This window comes from Macrobrachium rosenbergii, chromosome 15 (genome assembly GCF_040412425.1).
Source record: "Macrobrachium rosenbergii isolate ZJJX-2024 chromosome 15, ASM4041242v1, whole genome shotgun sequence".
In the NCBI taxonomy this organism is placed as follows: domain Eukaryota; kingdom Metazoa; phylum Arthropoda; class Malacostraca; order Decapoda; family Palaemonidae; genus Macrobrachium; species Macrobrachium rosenbergii.
The window spans coordinates 49,829,298-49,855,026 of NC_089755.1; the positions used below are offsets into that span (position 1 = coordinate 49,829,298).

General features: G+C 37.8%; 2 protein-coding genes across 2 annotated transcripts in view; one reads left to right on the forward strand and one right to left on the reverse strand.

Moving 5' to 3' along the window:
* Positions 1 to 2,739, forward strand: part of LOC136846671 (uncharacterized) — a 23,505-nt gene extending 20,766 nt beyond the window's left edge. Inside the window, exon 2 of the mRNA XM_067117680.1 lies at positions 1 to 2,739. This exon is cut by the window's left edge and continues 530 nt beyond it. Within this exon, the coding sequence (XP_066973781.1) occupies positions 1 to 768 (768 nt within the window). The 3' untranslated portion in view covers positions 769 to 2,739.
* A 2,484-nt stretch (positions 2,740 to 5,223) lies between these two features.
* Positions 5,224 to 19,413, reverse strand: LOC136846672 (interferon-induced very large GTPase 1-like). The gene is given in 4 exon segments (XM_067117681.1): positions 5,224 to 9,673; positions 9,675 to 11,977; positions 13,689 to 14,246; positions 19,266 to 19,413. Coding segments are annotated over 3 exon segments (5,961 nt in total). The 5' UTR covers positions 14,131 to 14,246; positions 19,266 to 19,413; the 3' UTR covers positions 5,224 to 6,457.
* Positions 19,414 to 25,729: the final 6,316 nt, after the last annotated feature.

Genomic DNA, 25,729 nt, shown 5'->3' on the forward strand with positions numbered 1-25,729 from the left:
CTCTCTATCCGCTCTATACACAACAAAGTGGCCCAGCTTGTCAATTCCTCCAGAAACCAGGAAAAAGTAAACAACATCAAGGCCACCGATAAGGGGCATGTGGAACCCAAATGCCCGTACTACCCTTCCATTAGAGAGGACATACGACGCGTGGCTGAAAATACTCTCGGCCATCAGGAGTCCAGCCAACCCCTGACGTACCTGAACCAGCTGGACATGAGCCTCACCCAGTACTCGTTCTTTGGGCTTCTGGTTGCCCATCCCAAAAAACTGGGAGCAGGAGCAGCTACAGAAGAAGAATTCGAGGGCCTCATCCATTTTTGGAGAGGCATAGGCTGGCTTTTGGGGATTGATGACAAATATAATTTCTGCAGTGGCAACTTGGCTGAAACAAGGGCACTCTGCCTGGAAGTCGAGAAGTTCTTTGCCATTCCCTGGCTAGCATCAGTTGACTGGGACCATGAACACATGACTACCTGTCTCATATCGGGTATGAATAATTTGATACCTGGTCTCTCTTTCCCCGCCATGTTCCGCTACCTCACTCACGTCCTGGCTGTCCCGGCGCCAGAATTCGAGAGCAGATTGTCCTTTGTTCACAATGTTCAGTACTGGTTGCTAAGACTAGGGTTTGCGCTTATTCTGGTGATTCCCAGTCTCGCGATTATCCTGAATCGCTTGTTCGAAAATCTTATTGAGACGGTACAAAACGAGCCTAACAAACCAAAGAACACTGACAGCAGGGTTGTTAAGAATCTATATACGTGATAGTGTTTGTATGAATGAGCCGATACAAAATCAGTTTATATGCAGTGTAGATTAATATTAGAACTCATTATGTACACCCATAATATTATGACATAACATTTCCTGGCTGCTCTAGGAGCAAGAGTCATAGCTAGAACAAAGGGGGGGGGGGCGCTTAATCTAAATCAACGTGACATAATATCCATTGCACTGTCTTTTCACCATATTTGAAAAAAAAGAAAAAAGGAGTGCATTGAAACTACATTGCTACGCATTTTGTGGTAGAAGAGTACTGCGTTGGGGTTGAAGGCTTAAAACACCGAGGAAAAGAGCGAGTGTTGGAGTGAATACAAGGAGATCAAGCAGTAGCCTACCAACTATCTGGCCCACTTATTGAACGGCATATACTGCATTGAAGAGGCTGAAGGAACCCTTAACTACTGCTGTGATTGACAAAACGGGGGAAAATTCTGTTTGTGTCAGGAATGACAAGAAGAAACTTTTGGGTCGCAGAGCCTACCTTGACGAATGTCAACTTGAGCTTTTCAGTTCAACTCAAGTTTAACCCAATGGAAGAGGGCACCCGCCGAAATGCAAATATCAGTACCAACTCAACACACGGCTTCAAAGCCCTCCTAGAAGGACTGAAGGTCAAAGCCCTCCTAGAGGGGTTAATGGTCTGTGTTATAAAAGAAACTTTGAAACAACTTCTCCGACACTCACAGTTGTTTGAAACTATCTAGGTCAGCAATAATTGGTCAGCTGACGCTTATATAGTGAGATAATTAATTCATAATTAAATATAACTTCCTTTGTATATATACTAGAGTTACCAGGATTCTTGTATATTTTGTAATAAAGATCTTAGGAACTTTTTATTTTCCTCCATAATCTTAAATTTTACTAGTATTCCTGAAAGTAGTCATTCACATAAGCTTTACTAACCTTCTCCTAAAAAGCAATGCTCTTCTCCCCATAATTCGAAGAAAACTAATTCAAGAATACGATAAATTAATTTCCCAATACTTAAGTGTCCCTGACATTTCGTCGAGCCCTCATACATATGATGGTGCTATTCACTATTCAACTTTATCCTGCATCACTCTGAACTTTTTATAATAAGGCTAGCTCGTTCTGACACTGTTTTTTCTTGTTATTTAGGATTCACCAAACTCCTTTTTTCTGAAAAACCGAAGACTACTACCGCGGCCTGGTTCCCGCCAGTCGGAGAACGTAATATTTACCGCCTTTTTGTTTATGATTTTGTTTATTTTTATGTCTTGTTTGTGTTTATGATATTTACCATGTTTTGTTTAAGTTTTTACATTCATCACCAAACAGCTGGTGCTAAACACCGTACTCATTTTGCACGTAAACTGGTAGTTACAGAACTAGAGGGGCGTGACGGCAGTCTTAAGTTTTACCTTTTTTTTCTATTCACTCTACAGAATCGAACCACCTTTATACCAACAATTTTATTGGATCCCTGTATTATGTCATGTTTCTCTCCTATCCACCCTTCCTTATTCCACGTATACTTCACATAAAAATCGTTTAGACACCTTGGAAATGTGTTAAAATGAGAAAAATAATTCATATAATAACATTTCTAATATAAATGTAACACAAAATTTACAAAACTAGAGTCGACGAAATAGGTGAATGACAACCATAGGTTTATTAAAGTTATCTATCAGTGAGTTATAGAAAACGTACCACGAATTTTGAATTAAAAGAAAACGTATCTCTTAAGAGAGCTAATATACATGAATCTTATTCGTCGGTACTCTTTTCATTAGCGCAGATGTTCGTGAAAATGTAATTCAAGGTTCTTCATTTTTTAATAACCTTGAATTTTCATAATGTTTATTTCTATCGAGGATAAGGTATCGTCACACCTCTAAATCCAGATGGTAATTCCCTTTGACAACACATATTGTAGGGGAATCTGGAAAAGATTATCATGTGGGCATGTAAGAGCCCCGACGCGGTCTCTTCCAAACACGTCTCGTTTTCTTTCTCTACAGGAACGCGATTTCAACCATACAATATTTCCGTCTGTTCTCCCTAAGCATTGTTGTCTTAATGTATGTACAATCACCACTACTTGCATTGCCATGCAAGCATTCTAATCATGTACTCATAATGTTCCAACGAATCTTCTGTATCAAACTGTGTGTATGTTTCTGTTTGTGAAGACCCAAACGTCTCGCCATTTCACATATATTGTGCTACTGCATTGTATCCATTAATCTGTCTTGAATCTCAAGCAATTGGCCATATGTAGAATTTCCTGGCCTTTCCACTGATGTATGTTTCATCACTGTATGTTAATCATGTCTCTTGATATCGCCATCTGTTTGTCTGCTGACAAACACAGATGCCCGAGTCTGTACCTCTGTTTATACCTCTGTGTGTAGACGCTACTTTACCGCTCGCACGCATCAATAACATCTTTGAAGGTTCTGTACATTGATTTACGGGCTGCCCTAGAAGCAAGAGCCCGTGCTGGCACAAGGCCAGCTAAATCTAAAACAACAACAAGTACATTGGGTTACGGGCTGCTCCATGAGCAAGAGCCCGTGCTGGCATAAGGCCAGCTTAATAAAAAAAAAAATGTACATTGATCTCAGTAAGGTACTACCAATAAACCAGTAAGCACCCAGCCAGTATGTCGCTCATATCCCAGTCCTTACACGCGTATTTCATAATCTACACTCCTTCAGGGTACAGTACAAAATGTGGTACAGCTGAAGGACGCCAGAGAGTAAAATTGAACGCATAAGCAGAATAAAATAAAGCGAATAGGCAACAGATGAAAAACACAGCAAACAAGCAAACGGGTCCACAACCTAAGAAACCGCACTTGCACGAAAAGTGGTCCTAAAAATAAAACGGGTAAAAAGTTAGCTACATCATTGTGGATTGCTGAACAATACCTTTTATAATCCAGTCATCCGGTTTATATGAACCCTTGCTAATATTCAAAATGCAGCCTGCCTTTAGTTTTATTGGACTTGATTCTACAGTACAAGAAATTACATCCCTAGCTTTTATCCAGTCAGTCGAATGATTACAAGTATTCATATGCAAAAAAAAAAAAAAAAAGACCATTACACACATTTCCCACACGGACACAGTATTTATGCTCATCAATTCTGGCAGCCAGCATTTCACCACTTTGTCCGGTATATTTCTTGTCACAATCTTTACATGGAATTTCACAGGTACATCCCACCTTATCAAGGGGAATCTTTACCAAAATGAACTTGACTGTACAGTATGTGAGTTCTCGGTGACAACAGACTATTAAATCCATTTGAACAAGGAATTCCCCATATAACCCAACTCGATACACTCTACTACTTTGTAGGGTATGAAGGAATTGATTTAGCTTGTTTTGTACTGGGACAGCAAAACTAGTTTTATCCCACCACAAGTTAATATTTTAACTGATTTAGTCAGCATTAATTACAAGTGTCTAGATCTTATTCCAGCTCTGTTTTCTGAATCTGGTTCCAGCTTATTCTCGATCAGCTAATCCTCTTAATCTACTAAATCCCCTGCCTGTGACTTATATTTACGGAAGCAATAATGCCTGACTTATGTCTGTTCCTCTCTCTCTCTCTCTCTCTTTCTCTCTTATTTAAAAGTTCAGTTTTTGGGCGGAGAGCTTGTATATGCTGTCTTAGTGTTGAATTACTCTAGTGAATGTGTAAACAAGAGAAAATGAAAAATATGGGTAATATGTTTATCCAACATATTACCCATACCTCTAAAACTGTATTTATTTGATGTCTCTGTAAAGCATATTTTCCCTAGCAATTGTACTAATTCCAACGATTGAATTTCTTCCACTGATTGAATGAAGTTTAGAATTTAGGCAAAAGGCCAAGCACTGGGACCTATGAGGTCATTCAGCGCTGAAACGGAAATTGCCAGCAAAAGGTTTGAAAGGTGCAACGGGAGGAAAACCTCGCAGCTGGACTATGAATCAGTTGTTAGGAGAGGGTGGAAAGTAAGATGAAAGAAAGAGAATATGAAAGGAGGTACAGTAAAAGGAAAGAAAGAGTTGCAAGCTAGGGGACGAAGTCACGCTGCCAAGAACCATTAGTAATGCCTACAGTGCACCGCATGAGTTGCACTGACGGCGCTAGCACCCCTACAGGGTTCTTCCATTGATTAACGTGCCGTCAAAAACTTAGCAAAAAAAAGGAAAGTTCTCAGACATTAGATATTTATAATTACATTTAAATACTTCTTAATTAAACAACGATATACCGGATGTCTAAAGGCAAAGTATTTTTAGGATGGATCAGTAAAGTAAGTCAATGCAAAAGTTATCCCAAAGTTGCTTGAAGAGTCTCAAGTCGAAGTAGGATTGGCGCTTGGGATTCCTCTCCATACAGTTATCATAGGGACAATACCAGCAAAAGTTATTGTGATTTTCTTTGAAGGAGAATAAAAATACATGGATAGTTTTGATGTTTATTGCCACAGAAATTTTCACAGCTTTTGTTCTACACATTAACATTCAAACATAAAATCAGGTCACACAAAGAGAACATTATACGGGAACTATCAAAACATTGTTTTTACATTCAAACATTTTTCATTATCAAAACAATGTTAAAACTCATCTGTTTTAATAACAGTTAATTAATGCATTTTTCATAAATCACAATCTGCATTTTCCCCAACAAAATATCCCCCCCTGAACACAATGAAAAATCTTTATGCTATCAGGAACATGTATTTCTACATCGCCATGCGGGCATTACGTACTATAAATCGAGAGAATATATGAAAAAGCCAGAATATATATCTTCCCAAGGTAACTTTAAAAACAGGACATACAATTTTTAAAGAAGGCATTAGTACATTGCCAAGAGAATACAGTCTTAACTAAGCAACGTTACCTCGCAGACTTTCTGGGAACCCCAGAGATAAAGAAAATTCTACATACAGGTTCTAAATCCTCAAATGCATCCTAGGCCTACTTTAAAGTATCAGAATTCATTAAAAAAAAAAAGGAAAAAGTAGCACAAAACATAAAATTGCTAAATTCTTGGATGAAGGCCAGTTCCTGTATCTCGAGGACGCTCGCCACAAGATGACATGGACAGCATGGTTTTCTTTCTTTGGAAGCCCCTGCCATACTGAGAAGGTTTTTGACTACTCAAGATTGCAGAGAGAAACATACAGATCCCAGTAACGTCACACTAATCCAGTTCCTCTTTTACCTCAGGTCCTTATTTGCATTATCGGCTCCACATTTTTTTAGATATATTTTCAAAAAGAGGAAAACTGTCAGGTGATTTAAAATGCTAGGAAAAATTCCAGTAAGTATTAAGGAAACGTTAAAATGGGCAAATAGGAAATAAAGGATTGATGTTAACATGTAATACGAGAAAGGAAAATGCATTAACAAGGAACTAACAGATAAGAATTTTTGTCTCAGTTAAATTCCCATTTAGCAAAGTACCTACAGCTGTTTTATATGAATAAGCTGTCAGCAGAGATGTCCTAATTATAGCTGTCCGTCATCCGCTTTGCCCTCATGGTGCAGAAGAGAAAATTTGAGTGTTGAAAGTACATGTTGACTGCAGTTCTCATCTTGCAGCTTTGATCACTTGGTAACGTAATAAGAAAAGGTACTGACGCAGAAAGTACTGACGCAGAAAGAAGTTTTAGACAAACTGTCCTTTCACTACTCAAGCGAGTTTAATGCGTCGTCTTTCGAGATTCGTTCCCACGATGACGGAATGTCAGGCCTTTCTGCTTCAAATGCTTGAGCTAACTGGGATTCATATTTCACCAAGAACCATTTCCAGTAAGGCGTTGCTTCGACTGATGGATCGCCATGGATCTCCCAGTGGGGATATATTTCCTTGTAGTTTTTATATGGATGGTACACACCGTTAGTTGCACCACAACAAAAACTAGCGTCACCAGCAACCAACATTGTACAGCTTTCCGTAACAAGTTTCTGAGAGTTTTTCCACCTGTACCTTCCGCATGCTTCTGGGTAATGCTCCACCGCAACGTGATTTACTGCTCCTTCTCCTTCTGTGTGACCAGGCGTATTAAGGGAACACGGAGCAGAGCAGAAAGGACATTTTTCCGTGCACCCTTTACATTCAGCAGCTATCAATTTGTACACGTTGTCTTCCAGTGTATTCTTGTGGTCATCTGGTTCATGGTTACCAAATGTGTTTTTTATCACATTCTGGCGTTGTCGCACAATGTCACTGAAGTACTTGGTGAAGGTTTTCAACGAAACGATATTATAGCCTTCAGATAGGCTCAGCAAATCTTCCGAGGGTAATGTTAAGATGTCCTTTACTCTTGAATGGAAGTCTTCAATCCATTGTGAAAAAGAGTGTTCATCTTCGCTTGGAGCTTGTATTAATATTTTATTGCAGACTTCTGAGGTGATACTTTCAATCTTTTGTGAAGCAATTGTTGTGTACCTGTTTGGCTCATTGGTGAACAAATATTCGTCAATGTAATAACATAGCCATTTCTGTAAAGATTCATCCAAGTCAGAGAGAAAAAAATGAAACTCTTCGAACTTTTCTACTTCTAAAAGCTTACGTAAGACTGATTTCAGAAAAGCTGGTTTAAGTTGTAACTGACTTACGTTATTCCTAACGTCTTCAGCTAGTGTTCGGCCCATGTCCATGTTAACGGCGTTTTCTATTGCTTTTGCCACACGTTCAGACAACACGTTGGCCAGTGCTTGTTCGTCTGTGAACTTGAAATAGAAATTCTTGAACCTTTCGAAACATGGGCCATAATTGTCTCTCTCGTACACCAATCTTTGGTCTCTGTCTTCTGCGTACCTCTTTTGTTTCTCACAAAACTTTGGAAGACAAAACTGGCACAAACAAACAATCAGTTCAGTTCTGAAAATCTTTGTGAAACTGACGTCATTACACATGCTTTCCATAGAAACCACCATGCGTATGATTTCTTCAATATAATGTTCACTGAAACATTGAACTTTGTCAGTAACAGTTGACTGAACTTCACCAAACAAGTTGTCTATGAGCTGCTTAATATGTTGCTCAACACTCTTCGACTTAACCGTCTTCATTTGAGTGTGCTTCTTAACATCAAAGTTGAAATTCCTGGAGCTACTTTGTAACATGAGTTCTGGTTTAATTTTTTTCTTGACTTCTTTAAAACGTGAGAAGTTTCTGAGGAGAGCTTGTTCAAAAGCAGGAAGAATGCCATATGCTACCACTTCATAAGTTTTTCCTGGGCCAGGCTCAAATTTAGTTATTCTGGAGTAAGGATGGGAAACATACTGACATAAAAATATTGATAAACAAATTTCTAACTCATTCACATCGGAACATTTCAAGACTGTGTCTAATTTCTTAACAGTCTCACTTACGCATCTGATTATCTTTCGTGCACATTCTTCGTTTTTCTGGTTATTTTTATCTTTCATGAGTGTTGTGACTTTATCTATCACTTCATTCAGATAGTTTAAAATAACTTCTTCATTCTTGGAAAATATGTTCCTAAAGGCATTCAAAGAACGAAATACTTGTACTCTGTCAGTAGCATAAGCTGCGATGGCTTTGACACAGTTATCACGAGCTGTTTCTAGACATCTCTGCTCCTGAACCATCTTGAGTAGAGCCAAATCCTGAAAGAAGATTCTTTCAAGGGTATCATTTATTTTCTCTACAACATTCACGTCTTCCTTTTCTTTTTGAGGTATTGTCTTCAGCCAATTATTCCATTTTTCCCTGAACCTGTCTTTCAACTCTTCTTCACTTAGTTTTCTCTTGCCCTCTTGCTGTCTAAGTTCTTCTGCCAGCTCCTGTGCTTCATTCATTATCGTATTTATATATTCTTTCATGTCTTTCTTCTGCTCGATCTGGATTTTCCTCTTTTCTATTTCACATCTTATATTATCAATGACACTGTCTGTTTTGTCGCTACAACTTGTTTTCAATTTTAGAGCAGAATTTGCACGCCATTGTTCCAAAAAGGATCTATCCTCATGAGTGATGAAGTAATTGTCAAGTCTCTTTACTGCCTCCTGATATACTTTGTCTAGATGCTGTCTGCACTCTGACGCCAAATCTAGACTCAATTTCTCCAGTTCATTTTCTCTATTGGAAATTAAGTTTCTTTTACTACTGAACCACTCCATAGCTGATGACTTCATAGACCACAGAATATCAGATAATTCACTTTCTAATGAATTGTAAGCATCCATTTCAAGGCTATTTTTAAAACTAAAAACAAAATTTTGATCCAGAATACCATTCCAAAGATCTTTCAGTCTAGCACAAAATTTATCAGCTGTCAGGTGATAGGATCTGCTCTGCATTACGTCTGTCATTAATTTTTGCTTCACATTATTTATGTTCTCACTGTAGCCAGGGTTGACAGGTGCCATTGGTGGGTCTCCTTTCCATAAGTCCGATATATACCAGATATCTTTGTTTATGTCAAAGTTGATGAGTTGCCTGAATCTGGTGTAGTGGGGACTGTCTTCTTGCTTTCCTGCAGCCTTTGTTACCTTGTCAAGTGTTTCTATGAACCTCTGCTGGCCAGTTCTTAATTTCTGGGAAGCGTCCTGAGCAGAAACGTTTTGATGAATGAAAATGCAAGATGGCTGCAGTTCAAGGTTCTTGTTCACTAAACTCATTTTCAGCAGAGCATGAACTACTATCTGGAGAACATCCTCCATTTCAGAAACATTTTCTCCTTTAACATTGACAAGTGTTATATCTCCTAAACCAATAACCAGGGTAGCAATTTCATTATCATGTTGAAGTTTGGCTTTGCCTAATTCAGCTGCTCTTAAACCTTCTGTATCTACAACCAGTATATAATCATATTTAGTACCAGAATACTCTGTGCAAACTGGCAAAAGCTGTGCAAACACACCTCGCAGACACCCTGCCAGCTGCTACAGCAAACTGAAGGCCGAACATGGTGTTGAGCAAGGTAGACTTTCCAGAGCTCTGGATTCCTAAAACTGAAAGTACAAAGATTTTCTTATCACCAATCCTTTCTGTGAGCTGGCTGAGAACAGCTTGTACCCACTTCATTGGTATATGTGCAGCATCTCCGTCCATTATTTCCAGAGGGTAACCTAAAAGCATCAGCTCTGCCATAATACTTGGGAGACATTGCATTCGTTCTCGAGTTTTTGCAGATGCTTCATTTCCCATGGACTGAACAGATTCATAGGCCTGTGCAATTTCTCTCATGAAATGTTCTAACCCAAAAGAAGCTTCAGCTAGTTCTTTTTCACATTGATCCAACTCAACTTGTAAGGCTGCCCGTTTTGTTGCATCTTCGCACTCACGAATTTGATTCCATTTTTGGCTACATTCCTTTTGTAGACTTGGTAGTGTTTGTCTTGAGATTTCATCCAGATGAAGCTTCAACCACCTAAGGAAGTAGAGGATCTCTTCACTGACCGGATCTGTAAGGTTACCTAAAAATGCATCACAGAGTATGTTTGGACTTTCAATTAGTTGCTGTTGTTTTTCCCTGAGTTTTCTCATATCATTAGCAATTTTGTCCATATAAGCGTCCATACTATCGTGTCCTCTCATCTCTCGTCTGTGCTCTTCTTTGTGCAATTTAGCCCATTCCTGCCAGGGTTGACATTGCAATGGCATATTCTTTTCTTTAAGATTCTCCATACCACTTTTGCAAATAGCTTGTATTATTGATGATGCCATCTTTTTGCTTTTACTGCACTCGGAAGTGTTCTCATCCACACTAACCTTTAGACCATCAGTCAACTCCATGCACTTCTCAATAGACATCTCTTCAGTTCTGACAGCCAGGTTCATCTTAATCAATTCACTAATTTTGCTTTTCAAATGTTTAATGTTTTTTTCTCCCCTGGCGTCAAAGTCGAAAACAATATTTTCCTTTGCTAATCCCTTACATTGGAGTGATTCTATAAATTTCTTCATTCTCATTTTACTCTTTTCGTCAAATTTAGTACTTGCTTGCTTTGTCACCAAAAGGATCAGTTGCGTGTCATGTGAGAATTTTGATCTTAAACTATCAATGTTGTTGGAATCCCCTGTGGCATTTACATCAATCATCACTATCACAACACTAGATATTTTGCACAAAAACTCCACGCTCTTGGCTGCCCTGGTTGACTTTCCATCTCCCCGAAGGTTTATGAAAGCTAAATCCTCACTCAAATCAGTATTTTCAAGTCGCTTTGGGGGAAAGTACCATGCAATCTCTAAAGCTCCTTCTGAGAGAATCCTTGTGTTCATTCCATTTTGGCAGTCTCGATGGAAAAATGTAGGGTGACTTTGGTCATTTAATATTTCATTCAGGAATTTTGATTTAGATCTTGAAATCTCTCCTACCCTTAGACATGACACAATCGGGATTGGATGCTTGACAACTGACGTTTCACAAAGGTCCCCACTTGGAAGCCTAAATTCTGTAACAGTGCTTCTCAAAGACCAGAGGAGAGCCAAAGGTTCTTCTCCCAGGACTGAAGGTATAACCAAAGGGATGCTTAATTTGCACATGAACAGCTTCTCACAAATAATTTGCCGTAAGAAATTTGATGAACACATGAAGAGAGCAATAAGAACATCCATGGGGTGTGGCATTGAGAAAAGATGAGTACTGTCCATATCCTCAGCAAACATTTCCTCGTAATCATCCCTGGCCTTTTTCTGATGTCCTTCAGTAGTCTGATCAGTTGCAAGACTATTTTCAATCGCATGTGAAATGATGTCATCTCTTCCCCGATAGTCAAGCATCAGCATCTTCAAAAGGACATACCATGGCACGTCACTCATCAAATCTCTCTTGCCTGATGATTGGGTCACCACATCCTGTAGGGAAATCTTCTCCTTTCCTTTCACATATTTACTCAGTCCAAGTTTGCTAAACAATTCTTCCTGTTTCTCTAATGGAGGGACGTCATCTGCTTTATGGATAACAAAAAAACTTTCATTTTCTGTTTCTTCCTCACTTACTTCCATATCGCTGTAACTGTTATCCACTAAATGCTCACAGACCTCCATGCCACTGCTATTTTCATCTAATTTTTGTCCAGGTACTTCCATCTCTTTTCTTTCTGCCATTTCCAAAAGACTGTCATCTTTATTTTGTGCTTCCTTGCTTACCTTCATAGCATGATGGTTCTGGCGCCTTTCAAGCTTCTCAGGCTCAGATTCGCCTGCATTGTCCGTCTGACTTAAAGCACCTGCAACAATGGATAAATATAGATTATTTGCATGCTGTATAAATAGATTAATGTGAGAGGTTTTAATGTACTAATGTATACTAGCAGGGACTAAACTCCAAGCATTCCCTTTACATGTCAGAATAGGCCAAACGTATGATGATAAGTTAGAATGATCTTATCTCAAGCACACTTACACTTAGCAAAGGTCGTGATTACATCCTCTGCTCTATCGTTATGAATCTGATGGCATAGTGAAATGCACGAGGTTCTTTGTACAAAAGCTATTATAGTTTAGGCCAAAGACCAAGCACTGGGACCTATGGGGTCATTCAGAGCTGAAAAGTTGCTCTTTAATTAGATAAGAAGTTCACGAACTTGGGTTAGGGGGTGGGGGAAGAAGATGTCAAAGTTTTCATCCACTGTTATATCTAGTTTTTGATGACAGACAAACAAAATTAATTTGGAGTTTTCTTGGCTGCACTACCTGTCAAAATTTTAGTATTGGGCATTTTTGCAGATTTCTATTATCCGTTTTCTCAGCTAACAATTTCTTGGTTTTGAAGAACACCGCCCTTCACAGTGAAAATAATAATCAGGAAAATCATAATCATTCTCTTTCTGACCTCTAGAGCGAATAGAATATTTTAACGACTCGCCCATAAAACTTTCGCAAGTACATTTTCAATGCAACTATGTCACAAAGCTGGGCTAAGGTTATACCTTTTAACTTTATAAATATATTTAGTCTCCAGATATTACCTGGTTAGGTTAGGAAATGCCAGAGCAATTAAATGTACATTAAGAAGGACGATCCAGCATGTCCTTGTCTGAATAAATTGCTCCCTGTACCTTGTAAAATCATTTATGAGGGGAAACATTATCAATGTTTCTATTTTGTGGATCTCTGAAGTTATCAAGAAACTGTGTGTTGGGGTTCCAATTTTTACAAGGGTTGCTTCCTTTCTTTCCACGCCATTTTAAATTGCTCTGAGGGATGATTCCAGCCTTCTTTTCTTGAAGCACAGCTGCTTTGATCATGTTCGCTGACTCTTCCTTATATGTTGTGGCAAACCATATAGTGAAGTTCTTTTTTCCCTCCTATGTCATAAAGATCACCATTAAAGTTGTCAGTATTCAATACCCTTGTCATTTAAAGCAGCCACTGACAGAGTGCCCATTCAAGCATTCATTCCTAAAGATGTTGCCATCCCAGTGAAGGTAGTTGAAAAGTTCATTTTCAAACTAATGGTCATCAACTGTGCATTGGGTTAGGTCAGTTTTCAAAGATCAGTCAAGAGGTTAAAAGAGCGGAAACCAGTTTGAAAATGCTAAAACATCATCACACAAATTCATAAGGTTCATTTCTCAACCAATGAGTTTAGCTGGAACTGACTCTCCGATGTCCACCAGCATAATCATGGAAACACAAATGTAAGCCACTGGGTTTGCAAAAACCCTAGTTATAAAGATTGTCAAACAAACTCTGACATATAATTAAATGCTGGAAAACAAAGTTGTGCTAAAATTGACTGATTGTTTAACATCTACTATGAATGATTTGAGCTATGTACAGTTCATTCACTGACATCCAGAAGCAATATCTCTATCTCTCTCTCAAATGCGAAAACACACACACCCACACATAAAACCACTTTTCACACACACCAGAGTTTGTGTAATTATCGACAAGCCTGAAGTTAATAAGGAATTTTCAACAACTTTTACCTACCTATTTGTTCATCTAAAGATGCACCAGAGTCTCGAGATAAGTTGTGGAGTGACTCTCCTGGTACAGTCAGTCTTTCCTCATGTACAACAAGCCTCTTGATGGCAGCTAACAACTCTTCCTCGGTCTTATCAGTGAGTGTGCCACCTAAAGAGGCTGTTAAGTCTCTGCGCAGCTGCTCATCACAGCATTCCAGGAGTTGCTCCACTTTTTCCTGACCAGTGATTTTTGTGGCATCTGCGTATTCTGACCATCTTGATTTAAAGTCTGACCAGTCTTCTCTCGTGCTAGCCGCCAAAATGCAAGGTCTCTTCACTTCCACTTTGGCAGTTGAGGGAGGACTGTGAACATTATTATGAAGAGTCAGAAGTGCAGCTACAATTGTTACATCAAGGTCCTCGGTGACATATCCACAACCAGGAACAGGACACTTTATGGAAGGCATGGTGTCAATTCAAGAGACCCTGACTCTCCAGTTGTAGTTCAGTTTTTGATTTAGGTCTTAGGTCATACTCAAGATCAGTGGAATTTGCTTTTCAGATGAGCAAGGACACTGTTTACCTGAAATGAAATTAAATATAAACTGCTAGAGATGATTTTAAAAAACTGTATTGAAAGGGAAACTAAATTTAGAGTATGATAACATAAAACAAATATGTTGTACTATTTAACTCTCTTCAGAGGCAAATGAAGTAGTGTGCATTAGGCGGACAAGAATAATCCAATAATAATTTACATAGGAAGGTGCCTTTTTTATCATGGGACCTTTCCTTTCATACGGCGGATAGTTGTGCTTGCTTTTACCCACTCATCTATGAACTTTTTTTATATCTTTATATTTGGATACACATACATACATATTCATATATATATATATATATATATATATATATATATATATATATATATATATATATACATACTTATATGTGTATATATCATAAATAATACTCATTATGTCAAGAGATGTGCAAAATATGGAAGAATCGATTGTATAAAATGGAACTTGTTTTGTATGTGTGTAACAAGTGAGTAGCAACGAGTATCTATCGCACACTTTTAAGATTGCAAATCAGCTGTCTGATATTACGGTCATTTTTTGCAGTATAGGCAGACTTGTGTTTCAGTAGCAGACTAGCGTTTTAATAAAGTCTGACCCTTCTCCGATGAGGACATATCAGAGACGTTATTCCCTTAGTTGGTGGTAGAATGAAAAAGCTTAAAACTAAGTGCCAGCCATGGGTAACTTTAAAGATGAAAAGAAAATAAATTTATATAAAATCCCTTGGTTGCAGACTGCACAAAATATCATGTGTCTATGGCCCATGTGCAACTTACCCAGAGGAAAGTCAGTAGTCCACAGAGCAATAGCCAACCAATGTTCATAAGGAAGTTATAGAAAATGAAGAGAAGTTAGCTTTGAGCATTAGTTTAGTTATGGCTAGAAGCCACAGCAGTAGTTCCTGCTTGTAATTCTACTGAGAGAACCTAAGTCATAAAGATATGATCTTTCTAGAAACAAAGACGGTACTAACTTAGTGACAAGTTGAAACAGTGATTCTGAAGAAAACCTACTTCAAAGACATTTGAAGATGAAAAGGACAATTTGCAGAAGTAAACTGCAATGGAAGGGTATCTCTAAAAACAAGGAAAAGTCTTCACTTTTCCCTATCCTTAAAGGACAGTGTTGAACTCCTTCCTCAAAAGGATATAATATATATATATATATATATATATATATATATATATATATATATATATATATATATATATATATATATATATATATATATATATATATATATATATATATATTATATCTTATAAGTCAGGGCTAACAATGCACAATTATCTTGTGTCTAACATTTTTTCAATTTTCTGTAGCCTTTTCTTTTTGTTAACATTTGCAACTGTTCGATAAAATGGCATTGTATTTTCTTGAACTCTTTTGCAATTTTCTTTTTCGCTTTTCCCGTATTAGTTGATGATTGATCTTTTTCTATTTATTCATACAATTTACACTCGCGACAGCTCTTTCGATTTTTATAGGTGGTTGTTTGTATATATTTGTGGGAAGTGTACGGAGACTTTAAATGGAAATCTTAACATATTCCATTCCTCAATCTCGCCCATACATGAATATAAAGTCTGACTGACAATAATTGTCAGTCAGACTTTATATTCATGTATGGGCGAGATTGAGAAATGGAATATGTTAAGAATATGTTTTTGTCAGATGTCGGATCTATACATTAATTATTAATGTATAGATAAATAAATGCACACATATTATATGCATATATATATATATATATATATATATATATATATATATATATATATATATATATATATATATACACACACATATATATATATGAGAGAGAGAGAGAGATTGTAATGTTTCTCCTTCTACATTTCAGATCATAATGCACCTGTTACAAGTCGAATGATCAGAGAAGAAGAGAAGAATCGGAAACGTTTAGTTGTAGAAATCTTATCAGGACATGAAAAAGAGTTTCATGTTGACAATTGTGTTTCTTGTAGAGAAGACTTTCCACAAAGTGAAGAAGTGGAACATACGGCAACACAGGAAGATTGGCAACGTCAGTTGAACAATGTTATTCAAGAGAAACGTTCTTATTGCAGAAAAAGAGCAGTGGGAGAGAGAGAGATTATGTTTGTTGGAGGAATTGGAGAAAATGAAATATGAAGCATCATGTTGCAGATCGTTTCTGGGAAAACTGTTTTCTCCTTCACAGGTGGAAAATATTATGAGCGGTAGAAATGTGAAACGTTGGACAGATTACGACATTAGTCGAGCATTAACTTTGAAAAATCTGAGTTCTCCAGGTTACCAGTACTTACGTGATCAATGTAAGATGCCTCTTCCCTCAGAAAGTACCCTAAGGCGATGGGCATCAAAGATCATTGTTGAACCGGGAATTTTGCACACAGTTTTTGAAATACTAAGAGAAAAGGGCAAGGAAATGGAGGAATATCGTCGATTGTGTGTAATGTCATTTGATGAGTGTAGTGTTTCACAAATCTGGTGTTACGACAGAGGATCAAAGACGCTTTATGATCCTAAATCTCGTGTGCAGTGCATTATGATTAGAGGAATAACACAAGCTTGGAAACAACTCATATATTACAATTTTGATACCAAAGTTACCAAGGGACTGTTATCTGAGGTAATTGTGAAAGTGGAGTCTGTCGGTTTCCCTGTTGTGGCTATAGTGTGTGACATGGGTCCTACTAATATCAGTTTATGGAACAGTCTTGATATAGGAACCGAAAATACTTCATTTAAGAACCCTTCTGCACCAGATCGGGAAATTTATGTCTTTGCCGATGCTCCTCATTTAATCAAGTTAGTGAGAAACAATTTTCTTGATTCTGGTTTTGAATTGCAAAGTGGAGATTTTGTTCAAAGTGGATGTGTTAAGGAAATTATCCAAAGAAGTGAAAGCGACTTGAAACCCACATATCGCCTAACAGAGAAACATATACAGGCGAAAGGTTCTCAACGCATGAATGTGAGGAAAGCAGTGCAGCTTCTTTCGGAAACAACATCTAAAGCTTTAGATTATTATGGAAATCAGGGACTTTTGAAAAGCATGTACTGGGAAAGTACAAGGGACTTTATAAAGCTTGTTGACTCGTGGTTTGATATATTCAATTCACGGGTGCCTTTTGACAGAAAAAACTCTAGACATGCTTATGGGTTGCAAATGACTGCCCAAAATAAAATCCTTGACACCAAGAAATCTACAGCAGAAACAATGCGAGTTTGCAAAAGTAATAAGATGTATCAGTTCCAAAAGGGACTTATTGTGTCGTGTCAATCCTTGCCAAGGTTGTATGATATGTTGAAAAGTAAATATAATGTATCGTACATAATAACATCTAGGCTTAATCAAGATGGTTTGGAAAATATGTTTGGCTGTCTTAGACAAATGGGTGCAACCAATGATCATCCAACGCCAGTTGAAGTAAAACACAGAATAAGGTCTCATTTACTTGGCAAAGAAGCCTCTATAACCGGAAACAATTATAATTCAATGAAGGAGTGCGATTCTTCAAATATGTCGGAAGGAATGTTTAGTAAAGAAAAAAGTTGCGAAAATAATGGTTTAAATGAAACTGAGCTTGAAAAAGAGCTTATGATCTCTGCAATGGTGTTTGCCTCTACTGAAGATGAGAAAATGCCAGAAGAGGCAGACAATGCAGACACTGAATTTGCGGAGAGAACTTTGGAGAATGTTGCAGACGAAGAGGGACTTCGATATGTTGGTGGTTATGTGGCATCCAAAATTTCCTGAGTATCAATTCCTGGGATGCAAACTTAAAAAACTAAATGGTACGTGGATCAGTGCAGTGGAGCGGCATGAGGACAACTTAACGGAGCCAAGTGCTGAGTTTTTTGAAAAATTGAAGTTGATGGAAAAAATTTTTAAAGCAAACTGAGTCCCGGAAAGGGAGTTTTATGTGATTTGGCACGTCATATTGGAATGTGTGTTTCTTTGCCTTCTAAAGTTATATTGTTTTTTGTCAGATGTCGGATGTTTTTTAGGATGTGAGTGCTGAACGCCCAAATTGCATCGAATAGGCAAAAAAAAGAAAAAGATGAGTAAATTAACTAAATAATGGTATGTCAAATTCTAGCGCTACGGGGTGGGTGGATACCAGGGTCCATGTGGATACATACCTGGTTAATAATGCACAGTCGTACTTCAAACGCAACTTTATAACAATCACATGAACTGCAACTGTGACATGACTGATGTTCACATGGTAATTCTAATGAAAATCCAGTTAAATTCAGGAACATAAAACTCGAGAGAGAGAGAGAGAGAGAGTTATTTTTCCCTATTTCATAATTTTATGTTCTGCTGCATTTGCGATAATTTTATTTTGCTGGGTTTCTTTTACGTCGTTAAACGAAAGAAAACGGTACGGTGTTATTGTGTATATAGTCTACTGGCTTTCTTTTCCTTTTTTCATTACATGTTTCTTGGACAAAATACTTTAGCAGCAATTGGCAACACGGTGCACTAAACCATTTTATATAAGAGATTTGCCACGTTCTCTCTCTCTCTCTCTCTCTCTCTCTCTCTCTCTCTCTCTCTCTCTCTTATGTGGTCATTTCGGTCATTTGGTTTCTAAGAGATTTTAAATGTCACTGCTTATCTTTAAATCTCTAAATTCATCTCATCAAAACTTATCCTTATCTACAATTGTATTTACTGGTGTCAATGGGATAACAGCTGAGCAAGACGAATCATAAACGGACCACATAGTGTATATCGGTTCTAACTGATAACCAGGCCATGAAGTTATATCCACAATTTCAGATCACAATAAACGTTACCTAGTCACAACCCCTCATCCTGTACCAGAAAGAAACAAAGAAAATAGAGCCATCTCTCCTGCTGGTCTTCCCTCTGTCGACATTGCTGTTGATGTTCAACGAAAACTTCTTACGCGCGAACATAAGACACCATCAGGCTTTAGAAATTACCTTGAAAGTTCAAATAAAACGGACAAAGACAGGACAGGCTAAATTCAATTTCTTACCTTAGTGGGTGGAAAATCACAGAGAAGTTATCGGTTCGGGCTAGACTTAATACTGTGGAAGAGCTCACGGTCTACTGTTGGTATACCTTGACCGTGGCGGGAGAGCTCAGCTCAAGGTCCTTTGAGGAGCTTCCTCTGTGCAGAATACGCCTGGCCGAGCCACGCTTGGTTTATATAGAGAGAAGTGGGCGGAGACAAGCCCCTCAGATACGTAGACGGCAAAGCTATAGAAGACAGCAAAACGTTTTAACGCTTTCTCCCCCTTTTTTGGTTTAACGTCCAATAATGAAAGGTGGAATTTAACCTTTTGATAAAAGAGAGCAAACACAACACTCGTAAATGGATATTATGTAACTGAAATGTCTGTTTGGTAAACACCGTCACCCTTTCGATTTCCTAACTGTGAAAATGCTGCCTAGAACTTCCCGGAGGGATTATATATATATATATATATATATATATATATATATATATATATATATATATATATATATATGTGTGTGTGTGTGTGTGTGTGTGTGTGTGTGTGTGTGTGTGTGTGTGTGTGTGTGTATACAACACACCTCTGACGCATCATCCTGGCAGGGGTATTTCATTCTTTATGAAATTATTAGTTTGTAAGTACGCTATAATTTACAATAAATCATACACACGCATATATATATATTATATATATGCATATATACATGTGTATATAAATATATATACACAGTAGGGGGTTAGTGCCGTCAGTGCACATCACGGGGTGCACTGTAGGCATTACCAAAGGTTATTTGCACCGTTGCTTCTGCCCCTAGCTGCAACCCCTTTCATTCCTTTTACTGTATCTCCATTCATATTCTCTTTCTTCCTTCTTACTATCCACCTTCTCCTAACAATTGTTTCATCGTGCAACGCTGAATGACCTCATAGGTACCAGGGCTTGGCCTGTGGCCTAAATTCTTTACTCTATTCCATATATATATATATATATATATATATATATATATATATATATATATATATACTGTATATATATATATATATATATATATATATATATATATATATAAACTTTATCACATACACAGTTGTTCTGTGCATTAGTAGAATTATTACTAAAAGGACCTCATTCAAACTGGATGGTATCTAATGGAGTTTTTTATTCAGAAAAAGTTACAAGCTTTCTTAGACAAACAGTCCACATTATCAAGTATCCGTACAATTCTAGTTTGAATGAGGTCCTTTTAGTAATATATATATATATATATATATATATATATATATATATATATATATAAAGGTATCCCACCAGGAAAGATAACTACACAACCACAAATTCAAGTTTTTAATAACCAAGAATGAAAATGCAGTGCAGATAAAATGCTTCCAATGGCTATAATAAAATTGTCCTCACAGAAAGATCATTGGCAGAATATACCCTCCCACTTCCCATACAGATCCCCACACCCCCATCCGCGACGCTCCACACGCCTCTATCTTGCTAGCAGTCTTCTGTACCCGAGATATTAAAGCCCATATATGTTATGTTACACCATTTCGTTCATCTATAAGTTTTCATTACAGCCTTTACCCTCTCTTTAATTTCGTGTTCCATCAGCCGTTTTAACTGCGACAAGAATAATTTCTATGTTTCGGCATGATTGTTATGGAGATACGTATATCCCTTTTAAATGGCCAAAACAATCCAATTTTACAGAACCTGTTATATATATTAGGTTGTTATCGCGTGTACCGCTGTATTTTTTTACAGAAATACTAAAAGAAGTCAGACAAGTCTATAAACATGAGAAATTCACATCCTTGGTGAGATGGTGGTGGATGGGATAGCTTTAAAATGCTGTCCTTCCTGTCATTTTTCCAAGATAATCGGTTAAGAATTCACTGTGGGTGACCGATAGTTTTACATACGCACGAACTCGCATGGTAAACAGCATATGCATTTGTGCCCGCCACGATCACGTTGTTATGTGATGCAACACCAGCAAGTTACAGAACGTTTCGTGGGCTCAGGAATGCCAATACAAGAACACCCCCATTGAGCCTGAATCGGTGAGATGCCAAGTCTTCTTTAAGCGTCTGATTTTCTACAGAACTATTTTTTTTTATAGTTACGTTATTTTCCCAGAATGTGGTACGCCCACTCCCTCTACGTATCTTGTGGCAGTGAATTTCATTCTCCGGACATTCAAACAAAACACGGTGAGTTTAAATGAGAGACCACTTTAGTAACTCGAAAAATCTAAAAGCTCGAATCATGAAAACGTATTACTTAACCCTTCACTTCATGCATGAGCGTCATCAGTATAGCAGCAAACTGAACGTTGATTTTGAAAAACACCATTGAAAAATATAATCTTCTTCTTCTTCGTTTTAACGTGCTTTTCTACCCATATATTTATTGGCTTGAAGATTTGCCTTATGCTCGTCACTTGATTTTTTTTTTTTTTTTTTGGTCAAGTTTGGCATCGCGTCTGGTTTTTCTTTGTGCCTCTTATCCTTACGTTTGTCTACGTATGAGTAAGGTTAAAACGCAAAAAATAAATGTTCTGGGACATAACTGAACAGGGGGTTGGGGGAGAGAGAGAGAGAGAGAGAGAACCAAGGTGTTGTTGATATTAGTATAAGATTACAAATAAACACACATACTTTATATATATATATATATATATATATATATATATATATATATATATATATATATATATATATATATATATAACAGTTAAAGTAGAGGAAGTATCGGTAGAAGGCCCAGAGAGAAGATCATATGTGTAAGGAAGGCCAGAGTTCAGGTGGAAGGATAAAACTTGCAGATGACATTCGGCAGAAAGGTTTAAGAATCTTAGTCAAGATGCATTGGGCAGAGGAAGGTGTAGAAGGCTGATAGGAAACAGCGACCCCATAAGAAATGGGTGAGGCTGAAGATAAAGAAGTAGTGTGTGTGTGTGAATTTGCCTCAGTGAATTCTTCCCCGCTGTCCCCCACACCATCTGGTTGCCTTCCCTACATTCCTACAACACAAACAGTTTATCCAAACCGTCTATAAGAAGGATTCTGGGAAAGTCTACAATCAATTTGTTCGGTGCTTCAATGCACTGTAGATCTAGATCTTCGTCTAATATGAGAACCTCTCATAATATTTTTGCTTCGAAACTTGTTATCGATAGATTTTGAAAAAAAAAAAAAAAAAACTATCGATATCTAGAAAAGTTACTACTTAGCTGCCATGGAAATAAATGAAAATCACAAAATTGAGAGAACAAGATCTAATGAGAGCCTTTGACATTATGACAGCCATATCCTTGTTTAGAAAGCAACATTTCAAAAAACATACGACACTAATTTTATCCTTACTCAGAAAGGTATATTCCAAATTTCCAAGAAATGTAAGTCGTTGCGGACTGGCATCCATCTCAGCGTTGCCGGTAGATTTGCCCGAATTATCGTACCGAAACGTTAAGCAACCAAGCATGGAGGAGTTATTTAAATCTTACTTCTCTCTTACTTATCAATCAGTTTTTTTTTTGTTTTTTTTGTTTTGTTTTAGACATTTCGGAACCGCCATAAAGTGTAAACCGTGGAAAATTAAACGTCAATGCTAAATATCCAAAGAAAATGTTGATCACTGAAAAAAAAATAATTAGAATAAAATATCACAAAAGATTTTATTCAGGTAATTTTCTGCCTAACAAAGAGATAGAGCGCTTTCCCCCCCTTCTTTTTATTACTGTAAAATCACTGTTTTTTTTTTTATTAAAGTCCTTCACAAAAATATTTTTAGGAATTTGAACATGGAGATGTGTCTGAGTTAAATGTCAAAAATTTTTTTTTTTCTTATCCAGACCTCTGTTTGGGGAAGCGTACCAGGCAAGTGGATTCACCTTTTTACAATATTATAAAAGAATAATATACTTTCTACCACAAACTCATTGTAATTGTAATAAAAGCCCCTGGAATAAGCAGTGACTGCTAAGCAGACGACGTGAGGCCTCATTTTAAGCCTTCTGTATACATCCCTCCTGCAGCATATCGTCAGAAGAATTTGGACTGGAGGACTCATGTCGAATCATTTCACGAGTTTTAATCACGGCTCCTATTTTTCAATAGGGTCACTTGGCACCAGACTGGTGACATGCTCGTAAATTAGTCACAAAAACACGATGATCTCAAATTTCTTAAGTTAACAGAAAGGTAGGATCAGTTTCACTAGTAGCCTACCTCTGCACAAGGAGAAATATTGTCTGTTTCTTGCGTGTTGAAAAACGGTTTTTTTTTTTTTTTTGTCCCACAAATGGTTTTACAATGTGAGCTGCCCGTTAATACAATAATGGTTTGATCAGATATGTATTCAGCTCGCACTGAGCACCGTCTCTAAACACTAAGGTTACTTGACATAATCCACACCAACTAGGGCTTGGTTTCTTAATACCAATAGTGTAATGATGGAAATCCCTCTTTTGAATTAAGGACAATACCCTTCATAATTGGTGGACTGGAAAAACGAATTGGTTTTCATCTTATCAATAAGTTGAATTAACCACTCGAAACTGAGATTGTCTATGATCGAGTGTGCGTACGTAAGTGCGTAAGTTCAACCAAGTGCGTAGTTGCGTAAGCTAAACTCGCTCGCACTGTTCAAGACGTGTTTGGCGACTTGAGAGGGGAAAGGAATGTAGCTCCCCTTATTTTCATTTGAAATGTCATATTTCTCATCTTAGTTTATATTGTACATGTTGCTATAACGCTTAATAGCGTTGTTGTGTATCTTTACCTTGATGTAACAGCAAATTACTGAGAGTTATTATGGTAATGTTACGTAAATTGCACCATGATGAGCTTGCATGTGGTTGCAGTGCCACCAACCGTAGGCAGGGGCGTCGTTTAGAGGGGCTGGGGTGGCAACTGCCCCCCCAAGACTCAAGATGCCCCCCCAGCCTCAACTTGCCCCCCCTCACCCCACCAAGCCCAAGAAGTAATAGCAGCTTGTTTTCCATTATTCCTACCAAAATTCAAATGTGTCATCACATTAAGTTATATCTTTCTATCTATCTATCTATTTTATGTGCTTCAAAAAGCACATAAAATAGCTCAAAATCAAAAAAACCCCAGGTGATTAGGCTTGCTTTGCTTGCCAAACCGCCTTTGTGGCCCCCCCCCCATCAAAAATCTGAAATGACGCCCCTGACCGTAGGCTAAGATGTGCGATATTCTTCCATAATTTTGTGAATATATAAATCCTTGAGTTAAAGTCCACTTGTTATGCATGAAAAGCCAGGATAACTGTGTAATGTATCAGTTAAGTTAGGCATGAGTACAGCACAGCCTAGGCTAAGGACTGCATGCTGTTTGGCACAAGATGGCTGTCCTAAATGAACTTTCCGTATTACATGGAACCAGTATAGGGCACCTGTACAAGAGCCAGTATAAGTACCTATTTAAGAACCAGTTCTAACAGTTATGGAAGGAACATTAGGAATAAGTTGTTTACACCATGTAACCTACTAAGAAGGATTAAACAAACCGCGGGAGTCAGCGTTTCCCTCAACCCTAACTCCAAAATGAAGATTCGTCCGTCTACGACGTCAAGTACCAGTTCAAGCTAAGCGCAGTCCGGGGTTTATTAACCTTGGCCGGTGTGTCACACTTGTTTAGCCTATGCCCAGGATTGAGTTGTTATCTATAGGCTAGTCTGAGTTAATTGTCCTAAAATGAATGGTAGCCTCCAAATGTAAGGCTGGACAACTGACATGTCAAGCCATTAGTAGTAATAACATTATAATTGGACAAAAACAAATATTACAAATAGGACTTACATTTTCATGATTTGTTTACTACCAAAGGCATAAGTGAGTGGTCATCTTGCCTGTAAGAGCCCCGACGCGGTCTCTTCCAAACACGTGTGTGTTCGTGTGTTCGTCAATCGTCATCATCGGAGTCGACAGGACAAAACAGGAACGTCTCGTTTTCTTTCTCTACAGGAACGCGATTTCAACCATACAATATTTCCGTCTGTTCTCCCTAAGCATTGTTGTCTTAATGTATGTACAATCACCACTACTTGCATTGCCATGCAAGCATTCTAATCATGTACTCATAATGTTCCAACGAATCTTCTGTATCAAACTGTGTGTATGTTTCTGTTTGTGAAGACCCAAACGTCTCGCCATTTCACATATATTGTGCTACTGCATTGTATCCATTAATCTGTCTTGAATCTCAAGCAATTGGCCATATGTAGAATTTCCTGGCCTTTCCACTGATGTATGTTTCATCACTGTATGTTAATCATGTCTCTTGATATCGCCATCTGTTTGTCTGTCGACAAACACAGATGCCCGAGTCTGTACCTCTGTTTTTACCTCTGTGTGTAGACGCTACTTTACCGCTCGCACGCATCAATAGCATCTCTGAAGGTTCTGTACATTGTTACCCACCCTCCTTCCCTATTCTTAAATCAGACT